Genomic DNA, 19,574 nt, shown 5'->3' on the forward strand with positions numbered 1-19,574 from the left:
ACATATCTTAATGTTTATGAAGCATTCACACTATTGTGATCCATATCTTAACATTTATGAAGCATCCACACTATTGTGATCCATTTCTTAATGTTTATGAAGCATTCACACTATTGTGATCCATATCTTCTGTAGGTTTTTCAGCATCTTTCTCGTTGCTGTTTGTGCCATTTCAACAAATCATAAAATCAAAACGTTCAGCTCTTACAGGACAATCTCGCTATGACTTTTGGTATGGGTGCAACTTTGGCTTTTTTAAATATTTAGCCTTTTCTGCCATTTTTTTCCCCTCATAGAAAATTAACTGTGCTCATTTTACATCCTTCAAATCTGTAGATGCGTTTACAACCTTTTACTGCTCCTTTTACAATTTCTTCTGTTCAGCTTCTTTCAGCTTCCTTGTGCCCATTTAAACTGTTTTCAGCCATTTTCAGCTAATTTCAGCTGTTTTCAGATAATTCCCACTTTTTTGTGCCCGTTTCTTTTTCTTTCAGCCTAATTGGGCAAACATGTTTTTGTTGCTTTCTTCTGCTAATTTAAGCTCGGTCTACTTCTTCAGCTACGTCACATTTCTGTATAAGTCACATTTATTATGCGTAGGGCTGGACAATAATTCAATATCGATATATATCACGATATACTTTTATTCAATAACGGTGATATGAGTTTTAAGCACATTTTCAATATTTCGATGATTACAGCGTTTCATTGACACATTTCTTTTTCTGTTGGGGTTGAAACTGAAGCGGCCGCTTCAGTTTCAACCCCAACAGAAAAAGGTGCCACACAACTACGTAAGTGCGTGGTGACGTAGATGTGATGCAGAGCTCGTCCAGGCGTTAGCGGTAGCAGGCTAGGCTAATCTCCAACGTGCGTTAAGTTTTCGCTTCAAACTGAGCGCCCACGACCGTCAGAATGTGACTGAACAAGCTTTCACAAGCGAAGAGAAAGCAGATGAAATAACTGATAAAAGAGGAAAGACTAATTTGTCGGTGTGGAAGTGGTTCGGCTTTCTAAGCTCCGATAAACTGCAGGTTTCAGTCAGTGTGCTGCAAAATGTGACGGAGAGTCGTTTAACTAGCGGTGGGAACACATCGAACTTGTTTCATCATCTGAAGTTTCCACTTGATAGAATATGCCGAGTCAGAAGATGAAGCACGATAAAAGTTTGAGTCAACGTGTCCCTGAAACGCCACCCCCAGCTGCATCAAAAGAGGAACTGCATGGGCTATGTTGTTGTTTAAAGTTAAAACTATTAATATTGACAAAGTTGAGAGTTTTATGTTTGACGGTGATTTCAATTGTTTTTAAGGCTAAATACAAATAAAAGGTGAACATTAATTTATTTGTACAGTTTAAGGCTTTTATATTGTTTATATCGATATCAAATTAAATCGTTATTCGAAATTAAGAAATATATTGTGATAAAAGTTTTGGCCATATCGTCCAGCCCTAATTATGCGTCACCGCTGACCGCCCGGAAACGTGGGCCAGTGTGCCAAAAATCGATATGGGAGCGTGCACGGGAGGAATTTAACAAGATTAAACACTTACAATTATTTGTTTGCTCGAATTTATAGCAAAGTTGTGTCTCAGTTCAACCTTTCTTATGCTCTTTGAGGGTGAAATCAGCTGCATTTCACCTGGGTGTTGCTGCGAAATGCAGCTGATTTGACATTTACTGCAGGAGTTATGGAGCGAGACGAAGGTGGCTTTGTATGGCAAGCCAAGTGTCTCATTAATAGCCACTTTTACCTATTAATGAGACACTTGGCTTGCCATACGAGTTGAATGCCCTCTAGTGGCTTAAAATGGTAGTGTTCAATATTTTCCATGTCAGAATGAATGAAATTGTCAAATTTTAGCCACAAGTTATAAATATGGAAAAAAAACATAACTAAGTCACTTTGCTGTATAAGTTGCAGACATACTAATTTTTGCAATTTTGCAAGAAAATTGCGGTACATTTTTAGCTAATTTAAGCTGTCTTTACATAAATTGAAGTTTTTCATGCACTTCTGCTACTTTCAGCCTAATTAACTTCTGCTAATTTCAGCTCATCATGCTCCTTTCAACCCATTTCAGCTAATAGCCTTTTCTGCTGTTTCAGCTACCATTTAGCCGTTTTTATGCTAAATTTAGCTTTTCCAGCTGAGCTTATTCCAGCTCTTTGTGCTTCCTTACAGTAAGTTAAGTTTCTTTTTGCCTGTTCAGCTACTTTCAGTACGTTGTGCTCATTTCTGCTTATTTAAACCTAATTCCGCAAAATTGTTTTTTTTTTTTTCCCCGCTTCCTTCTGCCAAGTTTGTTCATCCATTTCAGATGCATTTCAGCACGTTTTTAGCTAATTTCAATTGTTTTTCTGCAAGTTCTTCTGCAACAAGCATTCACACTGCATTCTTGCAGTAAATGCAGTTTCTGTAGTTTCTTTAAAATTCATATATGTTCCTGTACTTGCGATCATGTTGAATTCGGGGGTTATGCGATGCAGAATGATCCCACGTTGAAGAAATTAACTTCAGCTTTAGCAGCTTCAGCTCAAGCACAGACGTAATATAGACGTCTTCCTGCAAAAGGTCAGCACCACCCTGCAAGCAGGCTCTGCCATTTCTCCTCTTCACTCAGAGAAATAAATCCACAAATGCTCCTATTCTGGCACCGGAGTTAACCAGTTTATCATTCTTTATAACAAGATCAGGAAAAGGTGCTAAAACCAACAAAAATCCAACTGAACATTGTTCATGCCAAATATGTCAGATTTTTTTTTTTTTATTCCTATTATAAACATTTACGTCCATTTGTAAAAAAAAAAAAAGCTATTGCTGCTAGAAGACCAGTCTGGTTGGACAGTTTCACTGGTCTAAATGGGTTTCTCAAAGCAGATGCTGAATCGGTGCATGATTTAAATAAATCATCAGCAATGATTTTCAAAAAAACAACAAATTTACATTAAAGCAACTTCACGTTGCTTGGCACGATAAAAGGGCATTTTTTAAAAATGTAATGTGCACGTCGTCTCATAAAATGTGTTAAATACAACCATTTCATTTCTGTAGCTTAGTCGTTTTGTTTGGTCGATGCTCGAGACGGACCAAATAATTTGAGATTGGTCAAACTAATCAGTAATCCGCCATAAATTAAGATACGGTGTATACAAGCAGCTCACTGCAGGCTCCTTTTTGTAAGAGATGTTATAATAAAATACAGCAAATGACGTTAAATTGGTGTTTCATATCAGACATTGGCTGCCATAGACCATAAAATAATACACACCGGTCGACCTTTAGTTAAAGCCAGGGAAATTAAAATATCCAAGTGTTACGCAACAGAGCTGTAATAATGTCCAACAATGTAGCAGCTGAGACGCTCCGTGTTCAGAAATAGACTTTAGAGGTTTCAAAGAGCTGTGGGAAATACTTTTACATTATACTTTTAAATGAAGTTTTTCATCATTTGTACTTCTGATGGGTTGACTGTATCTGTACTGGTGTGTACCATGAAAAAAAAATACAAATAAAATAAAGTGAATTTTACTCTGACTTTACTCCCAAAACAAGATATTCATAAAGTCTGACGAGTATCTAGAATAAATGACAAACTAGGTTATCAGAATATTTTGCAGAAATATTAAAATCCTGTGAAGCATGGCTTTAGCTGATAGTGATCATCTTCAGCTGTTTCCAGATCCACCAATGGGAGCAGTGGTCGCGCGTGCAACAGGGCGGCAGGACTCCACGCTTCATTCTTCACGCGGTGTTGGTGATGGAGCCTCAGCACTGATTTCATTCAGACCGTTTCATGAAAGCCACGCGCAGCTGTCAGAAGAAATAAAAAAAAAACTAACGTACCTTCTTTTTGGAGTTGCAGTGGCAGCACACGGTCCACAGATATTTGAGGGTCCTCCACAGCAGGATTATGAAGAGCCCCCCAAAGAAAGTGACCATGGAGGAGGCGAGGAAAGCCCACCACATGCGCTGGCTGTCGCAGGGCATGTCGGGCGACGACGGGATGAAGAAACTCGGTCTGGGTATGTGGATCGGCGAGTCCGGGATGAATTTCTCTCGGTTTTTCGCCATTGTGGACTTTCTGGTCAGCCCCTGGAGCAGAAACGAAGAGTCCGATTCAGGCGCTTTGTGGAGCTCCGGCCAGCGCCCCCTGATGCCCCAGCGGCTCGCGCATGTTTCAAACCGTCCACCTGCTGCTCAGAACGCTGCGAAGTTCGGTTGGGCACGAGAATTAAAAAAAAAATAACTTCAGGAATCAGGATGACGTCATCCGCTTGACCCGCGCATACAAAAAAATATATATAAATATTAAAATCACATCGTGCGCGAGCTGGTTCCCTGCCCCGCTCGTCTTCTTCTCATAGTGGCATCAAAAGATGCTTCGCCCTCCTCCCCCACCTGTTTGTCCGCGTCGCGCGCTCCTCGGATTAAAGCTCGCGCGTCGTTCACAACAAACACGCAGTTTTCACTGAAACACGACGCAAACGCGCCGCTCGTTGTCGGTGACTGGAGTTCTGCTGCTGCCGACCCGCCGAAGATGGCTTCAGATTTACAGGTAGCGGGGGGCGGAGCCACAGACACGTCGACGCGTGCAGTTATTTATAGAGCGCGTGGAGGCGAAACACCTGTTTGTTTTCAAGACCTGGAAATAAAATCAGTCTCGATCTGACCATTAAACGAACTCACACAAACTGTGCAGTTCGGGAGTGAAACTATTTATAACCAGGCACCAAACATTTAAACATTTGGCTTAGAAATAATAAGGTCAAAAATAATAATACAAAAAAAAATTAATGCTTTTTAGAAGGATGAAATTTTTCTCGTCTCTTCAAATTATAATAAAAAGGTCCATTTTTTTTTTTTTTTGGTTAGCAGTGAAACTGTACATTTAGAAGTGTTTATGAATGAGCAGCTGGAACTAAGTTATAAAAACAAAGTTATGACTTTACGCCCCCTGGTGGACAAATGTTTCATAGCCGAGACTTTTTTCATTTAGTTTTTTTTTTGTTTGTGCTCTTCATCTTTTCATGACCTTTTCTGGTATAAGTGCCTACCTTGTCGGGACCGACAGTCCTTATAGGAACCAGAACCACACCCTAATATAGTGGACCTTCTTTGGGTTAGGGTTGGGGATAAGATGACATGAATTGAGGTTAGACATGTACTGATAAGGTTAGTTCAACAAATAACGTGTTTGTGTGTGAAATCAACCAGGTACAATTTTTAAACCAAAAACTCTAAACAGTAACGGTTTTATTTTAGGAAATCATTTACGAAAAGTTTCCTCCGACTTGGTAAAACGTTGCAGCATAACTCAAGAGGTACCTGTACCGTATTTTTCAGAATATAAGACGCACGTAAAATCCTTGAATTTTCTCAAAAGTCGACTGAGCCTTATGTATTAATTCTGGTTGCGCTTACTGACCTCGAACTGATTTTATGTGCAACAACAGAACAATGAAAACAGACCCGTTCATCGATATTGCGCCTTATAGTCTGAAAAATACGGTAATTATAGTTGACAGCTAAACATGAACCATATCTAAAATATCCCTTTACATGTCACGTGTTTAAAGACGTAGATTAGCAGAACCAGCAGGACACAAAGTAGTGAAACTAAACCAAACTTGCTACATGGTTTATGCTTGAAGTGGTGGCGTTTAGCTTTCCAAGAAGAACTTATAAAGTTGGCACAAGGTCATGTTGGAGGACTGAAATGAAAATGACAACACAAAAACTGCAACATCAGTACTTTTCCTCTATAAATAAATATTCTAACATTAAACTACGCAAGTACAAAAGGGTTTAAAGAAACAACATTCATTTGATTAGATAAATTAAATGGGAGGTAAAATACATATAAACATGTGACATAACGTCTTCATTTCAACAACATGGTCTTCTGGTTTCCATTGGTGCAGATTCGTTGTGGTTCAACACATTCATGCAACAAAAACGAGAACAGAGCTTCTAAAATATGATGGATGATAAAACATTCAAGTATTAAATACTAGTGTAAACAAATCTATCTGTAGTACAGTTCATCACTACTGTAGTGGAATATTGCGCCATCAGTGCTGATGGCTGTTAACGGAGCTCGGCTGCGGTGTACAAGAATATCCATGTATGGTGAATCCTGCTGGGACAACAATCACTACATGACGGCTGCAGGCGAGCTGTGGTGAGATGAAGTTCTTATGGCGCTCCGTCTGGAATCCACAGGACTTTATTCTGTTCCTGCTCCACAAGGGTCATGATCTGAGTGCAAATGTGAGAGAGGCTGCCTCCCTGGACAACGCCTGCAACACAGTGAGGGTGGGGAGGAACATGTACACGATGGGTAAAATGCTGAATGGATTTATTTTTAGATCGAGTGGCTATTCTAAAGAGTTATTTTCAATTTGAGATTTAAAACATAAGGACAGCATAAAAAACAAATTTGACAGAAATGTGTGTTAGAAACTTATTACATCTTAATTACCGTATTTTCTGCCGTATAAGTTGCATCTTTCTGCATAAATTAGCATGCCCTACGACTTATACACCAAAGTGACTAATATACATTTTTTCCCATATTAATAACCCAATTTTTGGCTGAGATCCGACGATTTCATTCAGTTCGACATGAAAGATACTGAACACTACCATTTTCAGCCGCTAGAGGGCGCTCAACCAATGTGGCAATTCAAGCGTCTTATTAAAAGCAAGTAGGTATCTCTGCAGACAAATTCGAAAGGTGTATCTGGGGGGCACATCTGATTAGACGATAGAAAAATGGGCGTGTCTGGAGGGCCACATCTGACTGAACAAAAAAAAAAAAAGCTGTTTTGTTAACCACAGACATGTCTATGGTGTTAACCGGTTCAACATTAGCGGTGTCTCCATAACTTCTTTCCGCCTCTCTTAACACAGAACTTCCAGTTACATTTCAAAATAAGAGCAACATAAATTGGTAGTGGGGAGAGCTAAATGTTTGTTTTTTTTAATACCTAGCCATTACATTAAAAAACAAAATCCATTTTGGTTGTTGAAAAATGTGAAAATAGTTACAATTGGTTCATAAAGAAAGAAAAATAAAGTAACCAAAATATTAATGATACTTAAAGTGGCCTTGAGACTAAAGATGTTTCCTTTAACTTCACATTCTCTTGTTCAACCTGCAGTCACTGCAGATGAGTGATTGTCAGTTTCTGTCAGATTTCTGCACCTGGAGCAGGTATTTCTGTTTACTGGTTAACTTCCTCAGCTGTGTCACATTTTAAGGATCAACCCTACTCCATGTTTCAGCTCCTTTCATAGATCAGGTCTCATAGAAGAACTTCTAAAGAGCAAATTTTGTTTTTAGCGTTTGTTTTGGGCCATGATCTCATCATAGGACTCACGATCTTTAATTGAGACCAGACTTTTTGACAAATAGGAGCAGGTTTCGCTTCAGATGCTTCACATTTCATTGTACCCAGACCACACTCAAGGCAACCTGTGTCGGGTGCAGCCTACAACCAAGAACACAAGATGATCTTCTTGTGTGACAGTAGATTTAACGCTGGTTTTTAAAAAAGACCTGACGTAACTTACCTGAAGAGCAGCAAATACAGTAAGCCAATCAGTGTTTGCCCCCACAAACTCCTATTCTCCAGAAACGCCCACTTTTTTTATCTGCAGAGAACCCCTGCTCATTAAAAGTGGATATTAATGAGACACTTGACTTGCCATACCAAGCCACGTTCGTCTCACTCCGGTACTCCTGGAGCAAACGTCAATCCAGCTGCATTTCGCTGTGCAGCCCAGGTGAAACAGCTGATTTGACCATTAAAGTGCATTTATTAAGAAAAAGTTAAATCGAGACACACCTTTACTGTAATGTCGAGCAAACAAACAATTGTTTTTAGGTGGTTATCTTGTTAAATTTCGAAGAAAATGCACAGCGAGTCCTCCCTCTGCACGCTCCTGCAGCCGCAAGTCGATTTTTGAAATGCAGCTGATTGGACCAATACAGTGCATTAAGGAAAAGTTGGACTGAGACACCTTTACTATAATTATGAGCAAACAAATAATTGTTTTTAAGTGTTAATCTTGTTAAATTCTGTTAAAAGTCCTCCCGTGCACGCTCCCGTGGCCGCCATTTGGCAGCCAATTGATTTTTGGCACGACACCGGCCCACGTTTCCGGGTGGTCAGCAGTGACTGATAAACACGATGCATCAGCGGTGATACATAATAGATGTGACTTGTACGGTGAAGCAACTTATGTTGGGGGGGGGGTTCCATTTTTATTAGAAATTCTTGGACTGATGTGACATACAGCGGTGCAACGTGTACGGTGGAAAGTACGGCATTTAATTTGCTAAATCATTAAGAAATCTAGTACAGTCTCCAAATGCTTTATTGACTAACAATCAAAGCACAGTAGATTAAAATAGTTATTGTGTAATAATTGGAGACCAGTTTGCAGTTTTAAAAACAAAACCCATTAAATTTACACCTTAAGGTGTAAATTTAAAGTTTGATACGTAACCAATTTACATGAATGTTTTAGTATTCTGAGAGAAATCGACCTGAAGCCTTGTGTGAAGAGGTAAAGTTAGCATCACTCAAACATCCCATTTACAAAACAATATGCTGCATTTTCAATCTGTTGTCAGTCGTTTACACCCGCTTGCTTCTCTCCCGTTTATCTTCACAGAGTTCCGTCTTAAAAACGGCTAAATCCACAATTAGGCTGCTCTAATTTAAAATTTTTAATAATTCTGTTGTATTAAGACTAGGGCTGGGCGATATGGACCAAAATATCTCAATATTTTACGATAAATGGTGATATACGATATATCAATATTTTTTCCTTTCTATAAAGTAATTAAAACATATTTCTGCGTCAAAGCTTTGTCCCATTTGTCACAGGCACTTTTATTAACGAACAGCTGTAACAGTAAAAAAATGGGATGTGCGCCGTTGGTGCAGACGAGAGAAGAAGAGCTACACGGATTTTCAAGTCTAAAAATACTCGATGGTTGTGATGGAGCCATTTTAACCATCGTACATTGAAAAACTCGTGATACTTCGAGTATATCTGATACATCGCGCAGCCCTAGTTAAGACTACATGTTGCACTGAAGTTAATTTAGAAACATAGTGGGTGAAACGTGCTTGAATAAGTTTAGACTTTGTTACTTTTTAAAGTAATACAATTTCTTAAATGATCTTTATGCTGCTTCTCTAGCTTTTCTAGTAAAAAAAACTGGGACCAGTGACCTGAGAATCCTCACACAGCGGCACATACACATGTATTTGAACTTTCCCAGAGGTTATGAGGGTGTTTGTGAATTATTTTTAAAACATTAGTGAGAAATGTAAGCTGGTCTAGTCATTCGAATGGAAAAAGTACCTTTAAGTTTACCCAGCTCTACTTAATATTACAAGCTCATACACTATAAATCCATTTCTCATCACCGTGTGTGAAAGTTGGTCAACTTGTCCTGGTTTGAAAAGATCAGCAGTCGTGTGTTATAGTCATTAATCAGCTTTTCAAACGGCTCACAAAACTTTGAAAAGTTGAAGCCGTCAAGTATTTTATATCCAGTTAAAACGTCAAAAACAACAAAAGTCCCATATGAAATCATTTTTAGGCTGAAGTTTGTAAACTTCATTCGTTGGACCTGAGTGAGGAGTCATTTCCACCGACCTGTGAAGAAGTGGCTGTATTCCTGCTCTATTCTCTGCGCCGCCTCAAACTGCTCCTTGGAGTGTTTCTGAGAGAGTTTATCTCGCAGGTACAACGGATCCTTCTGCTCTCTGAGGAGAAAGCAGCCACACCCGTCAGAAACTTGACACACACACACACACGCAGACTCGTTCAAAATGTGCAGTTTCTTTCATTATAGTTACATTTAAAATTATGATTGATAATTTCATGTCATATTCAAATGAGGCTTTATTATAAGTTAGGGATGCACAATATTATCGGCATGGTATCAGCTGATGTTAGCGTTAAAGTTCAATATCGGCCATTCCATTAAAATAACTCGCAGATATAAAAGGCACCGTTTCTGCCTGCAGTGGCAGCACAACGTGATGACGTCAAGCACGCCCACCTGATCTCACGGCTGAGAGGAAAATTAAAAATGTCGGCGGTGTGGAAGGTTTATTTTTCGTTGGCGAGGACGTTGAAATCCAAAGACTTCTGGACTACGTCGAGCCTCGCTACATCGTCCCCAGTCAGATATTTTTCCGACGTAGCCTTACCCGAGTTACAAGCCGTCATTTCCGACGTCACTGAGAAGCTAACAGCCGATAGCACTTGGGGTTTTACCACAGACATTTGGACGTCGTGTTAGCCTCGTTAGCATGATTAGTCTTACGGCACAATGGATAGACAAAACGTTGAAAGTCTGTCCTTCATGCACAGGAGTGCAGAGGACCCCACACTGCAGCTATGAACCTGGAACAAGCCTCCACAAGTGAGACAGCATCGCAGGCGACTAATGCTAATAAATAATAAACACTTCTCGTTTAATATGAGTTAAAGTGCTATGCATATCATATGGCTGTTACTGAATCTGTCACCAGCTCTTACAGCTGTTACACAATTTTTGTAGCAAATAAGCCTAAATAAGACAAATATGTTCTGACAAAGGAGCGTATAGGAAATATCGTCAGATTAGTTTCATCAAATCAGCATATTGGATATCGGCCAAAAATCCAATATTGTGCATCCTATTATAAGATCTTTATTTCCCCCCTTTCAGTAAATGTTCCCTAAAACCCCAAAAAGTCAAACCTAAATGTGTTCCCTAAAACCTAGTAATATTTGTTAAGCTTTTAAAAACAAGTTTGTTCAAACATGAACAGATTTTAACTGCACAACATTTTCTCCTCATTACACACATGAACTACTATCAAAGGTGTAAAACATTAAAAAGTTTAACTAAAGGCCAAACAGTTAGCACATTGTAACCAAAAACAATGTGATTGTATGCATTTACTATTATTTTTTTAATTCATTTATATTATTATATTTATATTATATCTTATTATTTATACTAATTTGTTTATTTTTATATTTTTTATTTAAATTTATGCATTTACTAAACAACATTTTATTTTTAACACCAGTTAGCATCCATTTCAGTGTATTTAAAAACAGCCTAAATTTGAACAACTGGAAACAAGTGGAGCATATAAGAGTTTTACTTAAATCTTATATTGTGCAATTTGTAAATTAAATTTTCCAGCTAAAATTAGTAAAATAATCACATGTATTGGCCTAATGACAGCGGTGTTTCATTAGATTTGAATCTAATGTCAACCCTGCTAACAATGTATTAACTTTAAATAGAAACCCAAGTTTAAATGCTTCCAGTTTGCTCAAACTACAACCAGTTTGAGGAAGAAGTCACGTGACTGCAAGTCTTCATGCTCCACCTCAAACCAGTGACCCAACCTACCATTATTTTACAGTTAGCAGTCAGTACGTCCTGCATGTGTAAATTTAGAAGATGTGGCCATTTCAGACACCACACGCCCCAAAGTGAAGCCGCATGCTCCCAGGACAGCTGGCACTCAGCTGATGACATTGAAGGCTTAGCGGGAATCAATCTACCATGTTCCTGCTGCTTCACAAATGTGTGGAAGTGTGTGTGGGAGGCCCAGAAAGCCTGCTCCCATTAGATTTCAGTGTCCATATCGGTTTATGCGCTCAGGACTTGTAAAAAAAACACCACAACAACAACAACATTCAGAGGGTTCGAGACATTTGACATTTCAGCGTCAGATGATTCATGACGCCTGATCCGATGAGACACGTTTATCACTTGGATACATTTATAAATGTGCAGGATGAATAGGATAATAATCGCTCGGCAGATGTTCATTTCTCATCTCCAGGCAAACACCGTTGGGAAAATAAACAAATCGTATGAACTTGATGGATAAACTGTCAATTACTCCGACGTCTATTTGATCATTAACTGACCTAAAGTATTTTATCTATGAAATAAAAAAACATAAGCACATCAAATGTAAAACAGTTCAAAGTGTGGTCAAAGATGTGAATCTGAAATGTAGTCAATAAGTCAATGGCAACAAAATAAAATCATCTTGATACAAAAGTAAAAGAAACAAAGATATGGGAATACTCACTTTATGTGTTTGGCATTTTTGTAGCGAATGAATATGATGATTGGGTAGATGTGAACGCTGTGAAGACGTTCGATGGCATAAGGAGCAATGTGAAGTAAACAGTGACAGTCCTATAAGAGAATGACAGCAAAGAACTGAAAAGTGGGGGATGGGCCAAAGTAAATGTTGCAAAAAAAAAAAAAAAACAGAAATGGTAATAAAAGCTGTGTTTTATCATTTTAATCCTGTAGTCAATGTGTAAAAACTCAGTTGTAAAATATTGATGCAAAAATTATCGATGGGGACTTAAAATAAATAACTAAATAAATAAATACGTACAAAACATATTTTGGAATGTGACCATTTCCATTTACAACCTGATCCAGTGAAGCTACATCACGGTAAGAAGTGCAACGCAAATTCAACCCGATTTACCTTCTCGGCGATCTCCTTTATGGACGCAACAGTTGTCACATCGAAATGCCCGCTCCTTTGTTTGTAGTCGATGAACACACAATCCTTTACTCCTCGCTCTATTGCCTGCTGAGACGCCTTCATGATTTCTAGACGTAAATTTACATTTTAATTAGTACAATTTTACCAATTTATTTCTCTCTACTTGTCACTTTTTTGTTTAAAACTACCTTGAAGTTCCTAATTATGTAGTTCCTTAAATGTCGTGCTTTGCAGAGAGACAAACCTAATGACCTTTTGTAAAATGGGGCTCATTAAGTGTAGAAGCTCACCAGGCAGACAGCGGCAGAACTTGGCAGGAGCTTCCTTCACCAGCACGTCTTTAATGGCCTCTACTAAAGGACCCAAGATGAGCACTGCTCTGGGGAACGAGCAGTCCACCTTCTGAACCCGCTGGTACATCAGGCTCATTCCATCTGAACACCACATACAGAAATAAAAAGGTCTCTTAAGATACAGCTGCAGTTAATAAATCAGTGATGGGTTTGTTAAACCTGATGAAGGACTCTGGACCCAGAAGCAGCAAAATCTCGATTCATAAACCCAAGTACCGTAATTCCTGGACTACAAGCCGCTACATTTTTCTCCACACACTTTGAACACTGCGGCTTATGCAATGCTGCAGCTAATTTATGGATTTTTTTTTTTTTGACGGGTTAACGAGCTTCATGCCGCCAAAACATTTAGCCTCGTCACACCCGGGTGCTCACATAGCTGCCAAATACTCGTCTATTTTGGGGGGCGGGACCTGCATATTTTATTTTATTTATTGCGAATTTGCCTCGAGACAAAAGTGACTAAGAGCGACAACAAAAGAGACGGAGGACGTGTGTGATGACGTTTTTCTGAGGCGGTTCAATTCTGACACTGAAGAAAAAGACTTAGTGGTTTTAATGCACAGGAGGAATGAAGACAGTGATCAATGACTTTTCCTGGTAGGCTACTGTATAGTTTATTATTTTTAACCAGCCGTGATACAAGCACTGTTCAGAAAAAAATATATTTTACTGTATGTGATTGTGTATGTTACAGGTACACATTTAATTATAAGTAAAAAAAAAAAACCTGTGTGTAAATATCTCATGTTACAACGTGGACACCTGCGGCTTATGTGTACAACTTTTATTCTATTTTTAATTTAGTGGGCACGGCTTATATTCAGGTGTGCTCAAAAGTCCAGAAATTACAGTAAAAGCTTTAGGGGGAAAAAATTAAAAAACACTGATGTAGGACTGTCACAATAATAAATCAATTAATCGCACGATAAACGAAAATCATCAACTCATTTTCATTTATCGGCTTTATCGTTTCTTCGCGTCTCTCTTTCTACTGAAGACACTGGATGACAAAAAGCTCAACTCCGGTGTTCTTCACTGACCCCTCCCTTTCTCTTTTCTCTTTAAAATCTGTTTTAACCGTCCAAAATCGCATTTTTGGATCGTTAAAAGCAGCTAAACTGAGAAGCTAAGCTACGAGCTAAGCTAACAGGCTGATCTTGGGAATAAACCTCAGTTTTGTCGAAGCTCCAAAATTCACGGTTGAAACCCATGCCTTTGTGCAAAAAGTTGTTTTTCTCTGCAAAAAGAAGCTGAGAACTTGTTTACTGATTTTTTTTAATTAAAAGCTTTGTGTGAAAAATGATATGCTAAATAGCTCAAACTACACCGAGCGTCCACCATTTTGAAAACCAAAAAAAAAAAGGAAAGAAACAGCCCATGTCGCGTCAAGGGGCCTCCTTCACATTTTTCTCAGAGACACGCTGCTCGCTCCCTCACTATCCATCCTTCGGTTCAATCTTATACTGCCATCCAGTGGTCGAAAAAGGTACTACACACAAAATTAATTAACCAACATTTCCTCTTAAATTTGACAATAATTACTAATTATTGTCAAATTTTAAACATTATAGTTTATCGCAATAATTTCTAAGACAATTCATCACCCAGCAAAATTTGTTATCGTGACAGGCCTACATTGATGTAGTGAAAACTGAGGGACAAGTTAAACTTGAGGGAGCAAATACACTTACCTACAGTTTGTCTAAATATAAGAATGAATTTCAACTAATTCAATTATAACTCAAGGATTAAACATTCTTATTAGAGGAAGTAGTTAACAAGTATGCAAATTTATAAGATTGCCATAAATATGCCTCAGTAAAAAAAAAAAAATTATTACCTTCTGTAACTGGAAAAGTGTCTGTACTGATGGCGTCCAGAACCATCAGCTCCTTCCCGTCCTTAGATCCACTACGTTTGTGCTTCAGCCTCCGGCGGAAGAATGACCTTCGTGCAGCAGCAGACGTGGTCTTACTGGTGCCGTTGTCATCCTTCACATCAGCCATGCCGTGTCTTCTGTAAAACTCCTGATCCATCCTAATGGAGACAACACCATGTGCACACAAACCCAGACGCCATCAAAATCTGTTTAGACACATTTAAACTTTAGAAATTAGAAAAAGTGGTCCTTCAAACTAATCACAACTGAGAAAGAAATTTAGATTACGTACCTGAAAAATGTCCCAACCAATAAAAACAAATTGAATAAATTAATGGTGCAACTTACATGTATTTACTTGGAATCTGCCCCTTTTCCAGTTTCTGTCCACCCTCATCGAGATGCCAGGCCATCCAGAAACCAAAATTGCCATTTGGCAGCGTGTCTTCAACATACAGGATGTCATCCTTCTTAAAGCTCAGTTCCTGCTCTACTTCTGCCACCCGCTCATAAAGTGCTCTGACAAAAAGATGAACGACATCATCGGTACGTTAAACACAGTCAATGCCAACAATGTCAGAACAGTTCACAAGGTGCTTTTTATAGCCACATCATGAGCTTCACATTCTCAGGTTTGATTTGACTGCTTGAAAATATTTATGCATTTATAAACTCATGAAAACACAATCTGCCTCTTTGTTTTCTGGAGTTTGATTATTTGCATACCTAATGAAGAATCCATCTGCAGGAGACTCTTTGATGTCAGCGAGGCTGCCTGCACAGTTTTGGACCTTGAATGTGACAGTTTCAGCTGGTTTTAACATTTCCAGGTAAGCATCTTCTTTAGTTTTATTCTTCATGCTGATGCCATTGAACTGTAAGAAAACAGTGACTCAGCTGATGAGGACGCAGAGCTTTGTCAACAGAAACCACATCATTTTCAGCAAAAACAATCATCCATCCATCAGGCACCAGTACCTCCAGAATCAGGTCTCCAGGCAGCAGTCCATCTGGGCTCTTCGCCGGGCTGTCATCGTCCAGCATCTCCACAAAAATCCCATTAATGTTTCCTCCGCAAATCTGAATCCCCAACTCTGCATGAATCCTCTTCAACCTCACCAACCGAGATTCTGCAGCTCTGAGTGAAACTGAGCCTGGAAGCCTGGAGGGAAACAAGATTTAGATTAGGCCTATCACCATAAATTTTGCTGGGCGATTAATTGTCTCGGAAATTATTGCGATAAACGATAATATTGTTTGAAATTTAACAGTAAGTAATTGTCAAATTTTAGAAGAAATGTTGATGTTTTGCATGTAGTACCTATTTTGACCACCTCATGGCAGTTTAAGACGGTTTAAACCAAAGGATGGATTTTTTTTTTTTTTTTCTTCATTTACCCTTTATTTATCCAGGTAGTCTCATTGAGCCACGAGAACTCATTTTCAAGAGAGACCTGTTTAGGGAGCAGATGGTGGGGGTTAAGGGCCTTGCTCAGGGGCCCAGAGTGGGGCGAATGAGGGTGGAGGCAGGTGTGGGTGTTTCACCTTTTCCCCCCACATTTTTTTTTTTTTTTTTTTGATGTTGATGGTACCGGGAGGTGAACCTACGACTTTCTGATCGCAAGCCCATCTTCTAACCTCTGCGCCAGTTGAGCAACGTGCCTCAAGAAAAACGGGAGGGAGGGCCCTCGACGCGATATGGGCCGACATGGTGATAATGGCGTACGCTCGGTGTGTTTTGAGCTCTTTAACATAGCATTTTTCACACAAAACTTTTAATTAAAAAATAAATAAAATCAGTAAACAAGTTCTCAGCTTCTTTTTGCAGAGAAAAACAGCTTTTTACACAAAGGCACGAGTTTCCATCGTGAATTTTGGAACTTGACCAGATGGAGGAGGTCAGCCTATTAGCTTAGCTCGAAGCTTAGCTTCTCAGCTTAGCTGCTTTTAAAGATCCAAAAACGCAATTTTGGACAATTAACAGATTTTAAAGAGAAAAAAGAAAGTGAGGGGTCAGTGACAAGCACCGGAGTTGAGCCTCGTCTTCACTAGAAAGAGCGACACGAAGAAACGATAAAGCCGGTAAATGAAAATGAGATTGATAATTTTAATTCATCGTGCGATTGATTTATCGATTATCGCGACAGGTCTAATTTAGATTTCCCAGTCCAACCCTAAACATTCATTGTCTTCCTAACAAAATTAATGGATCCTAAACCTGAAGGAGTTGTGAGGACTTGTGGCAGGAGTGGTCAGCCTGGATGAAGGAGTCATGGTCCCCTCGTCCTGCTCACTTAGATTATCGACAGAGTGATTGTCCCAGCTTGGAGCTACGTCACCTTGGGTTGTCACCTGGTTGCTGAAGGACTCCATCTGAGAGCTAAGAAAAAAAATATAGATATTTTGCCGATCACTTAATGACTCAAAATCAGCTTAAAGGTTTACTGTGTGCTGCTTTCTTACCCTGAATGAGAATGATTTCCCAGCTGAAACATGTGCAGGTTATACTGGGCTAAAATGGTGACCGTGTCACACTGCTGGCCGATCACCAGCCGTGCCTGTTGCTCGTTGGCATTTCGAAGATTGATTCCGTTAAACTGGAAATTGCATCAAGCATTAGAAACAAAAACAAGACAGCTCAGTGAAGTTTACGTGAGGTGGTTTTACCTCGAGCAGCTGGTCGCCAAACTCTAGTCGAGCTTGATGAGCGATGCTGCCCGCCGTTACTTTGGACACAAATACTCCGCCGTTTTCTCCACTCACTATGGAGATTCCCAACGGCTCGGCTCCTTTCTGTACAGTCACGTTGCGTGGTTCTCCCAAGAATGGCCTTAGAGAATAAAAGAGTTATGTCATTCGTTGTTGTAAAGTTTAAAAGGTGCATGTTTGTTTGTTTTTTTCCAAGTAGCTATGATTGCTTCCAGCCTACTGTCTCGATGAAACATTAAATTAGGTCCAAATTCACACAGTTTGAAACGGATCAAAACAAGTTTGTTCACTTTAGTGACCGGTGCAAGAAAGGTTTTATAGGTTCAAAAATCCTAAATATTAAGTCTTACAATTTAATTCATAAGTAATTTTCTGATTGGTTCAAAATTTGTGGGGGAAGGGAGAGTAGAAATGCTGAGAAAATTGATTAGTGCCAACATCCTGTTGTGGATACTGAATAAAACTGAGATCAGGGCTTTTAAAAGGGAAATTTAAGTTTTTAATTTTTTTTTTTTTTTTAATTCCACCAAAATTAAAAAGGTTCATTACAAAGTCATAATACAGACCATCCAAAATAAATAAAATCCACACTATACTTTTCTTATGTCCTTTAAATAAAAGTTTTATAGAGAAAATGTAATTTATTTTTGACAGATGTCTTACTTGTTCCCTTTTCTTTCACATTTAGAAACAGATCCATCCTTGTATTTCCAACTAAATGTCTGAGATTCTACACTTGTCCAAATCCACCATATTCGTTTACCTACACAGAGCACAGCCAGTCGAATGCAACTCAGTCCCCTTATTTAAAACTGTCTTTGGGCAGAATCAGCAGAGATTTGGTTACATCAAGTGTGCACAGTAGTCCCTCGCTCCTTCATGGCTCAACTTTCGTGGACTCGCTCGATCGCGGTTTTTCAAAGATTGAACACAAGGAAAAAATGTGTACAGGACACGATTGGCAACTTTATTACTCATGTGACTGCAACATTACAGGCAGGATACAGTAGTCAAAAGTTGACAAAAATGTAAAATACTTCAGAGAAGCTGCCATTTTTTAGTTTCCTTTGCTCAAAACAACTACATTTCCCAGAAGCCAACAGGGCCCGCCACCTTCTGCTGAAAAACTAGAGGGAAAGTTTTGATCCGATGGGAAAAAGTTGTGCGCTTATTACGGTGACTTCACGCCCAGCAGATGCAGAGAGCCGCACAGAACCCACTGAACCAGAGCAGAACCAGACCTCCAGACCCATCGGTCAATCTTGAGAGTTGGTAGCCAGCCCACAAAGACTTGAAAGCGAGACGTGCGCCGCTGAAGGTCTGTCACTCCATCCGGAGCCCACTGGGACTTTTTTTCATCTCTTTCAACCGGCCCACATGGACCTCCAAGTGGGGATGCACTGGTAAGTAAAATTTAGCAGCTACATATATAATGATGTTAAAATTAGTAGGTTTAAGAGTTTAAAACATTGCAAGAGTGAGGGAAGGGATTATAAAGCCTCAATATATATATAAATACTAAAATAAATAGAACATCGCTACTTCGTAGGTTTTCACCTACAGGTGCTGGTCATAAAGTTGGAATATCTTAAAGTTGATTTATTTCAGTAATTCCATTCAAAAAAGTGAAACTTGTATATTATATTCATTCATTACACATGGACTGATATATTTCAAATGTTTATTTTAATGTTGATAATTATAACTGACAACTAATGAAAACCCCAAATTCAGAATCTCAGAAAATTAGAATATTACTCAAGACCACAAAGTTTGTTTTCTCAGTCATCCAGGTATATAACAACAAAAAAGGTTGAATCATGTCATCTGGACTTTGTTTTTTTGTTAAAAAGAAACGTTTCGCCCCTCATCCAAGAGGCTTCGTCGGTCTGAGGCCTAGCCATCTGGTATTACCCAGAAGCCACCCTGACTCTTGTGTTTCAAGCCTGCCTCAGATACCCCTGAAGTCTGGTCTTTTCACTAATGGTTTCAAAAACACAAAGTTTGTTTTCTCAGTCATCCAGGTATATAACAACAAAAAATGTTGAATCATGTC

The 19,574-nt window shown here is 39.1% G+C and overlaps 2 protein-coding genes across 2 annotated transcripts in view; both read right to left on the bottom strand.

The window, feature by feature from the left end:
- The window catches only part of LOC119424021 (calcium-activated potassium channel subunit alpha-1), a 123,948-nt gene extending 119,830 nt beyond the window's left edge, over nucleotides 1–4,118 (bottom strand). Inside the window, exon 1 of the mRNA XM_037691478.1 lies at nucleotides 3,849–4,118. Within this exon, the coding sequence (XP_037547406.1) occupies nucleotides 3,849–4,076 (228 nt within the window). The 5' untranslated portion in view covers nucleotides 4,077–4,118. The remainder of the gene's footprint in view (nucleotides 1–3,848) is intronic.
- Nucleotides 4,119–5,482: 1,364 nt separating this feature from the next.
- Nucleotides 5,483–19,574, bottom strand: part of LOC119424022 (disks large homolog 5) — a 46,005-nt gene continuing 31,913 nt past the window's right edge. Inside the window, exons 22-33 of the mRNA XM_037691479.1 lie at nucleotides 17,477–17,639; nucleotides 17,273–17,406; nucleotides 17,028–17,189; nucleotides 15,788–15,971; nucleotides 15,536–15,684; nucleotides 15,158–15,328; nucleotides 14,771–14,967; nucleotides 12,865–13,008; nucleotides 12,554–12,681; nucleotides 12,140–12,249; nucleotides 9,684–9,793; nucleotides 5,483–6,304 (exon numbers count right to left, since the gene is read on the bottom strand). Coding sequence (XP_037547407.1) covers nucleotides 6,201–6,304; nucleotides 9,684–9,793; nucleotides 12,140–12,249; nucleotides 12,554–12,681; nucleotides 12,865–13,008; nucleotides 14,771–14,967; nucleotides 15,158–15,328; nucleotides 15,536–15,684; nucleotides 15,788–15,971; nucleotides 17,028–17,189; nucleotides 17,273–17,406; nucleotides 17,477–17,639 — 1,756 coding nt within the window. The 3' untranslated portion in view covers nucleotides 5,483–6,200. The remainder of the gene's footprint in view (nucleotides 6,305–9,683; nucleotides 9,794–12,139; nucleotides 12,250–12,553; nucleotides 12,682–12,864; nucleotides 13,009–14,770; nucleotides 14,968–15,157; nucleotides 15,329–15,535; nucleotides 15,685–15,787; nucleotides 15,972–17,027; nucleotides 17,190–17,272; nucleotides 17,407–17,476; nucleotides 17,640–19,574) is intronic.

Source organism: Nematolebias whitei, chromosome 17, assembly GCF_014905685.2.
Source record: "Nematolebias whitei isolate Nwh7 chromosome 17, NemWhi1, whole genome shotgun sequence".
Lineage (NCBI taxonomy): Eukaryota > Metazoa > Chordata > Actinopteri > Cyprinodontiformes > Rivulidae > Nematolebias > Nematolebias whitei.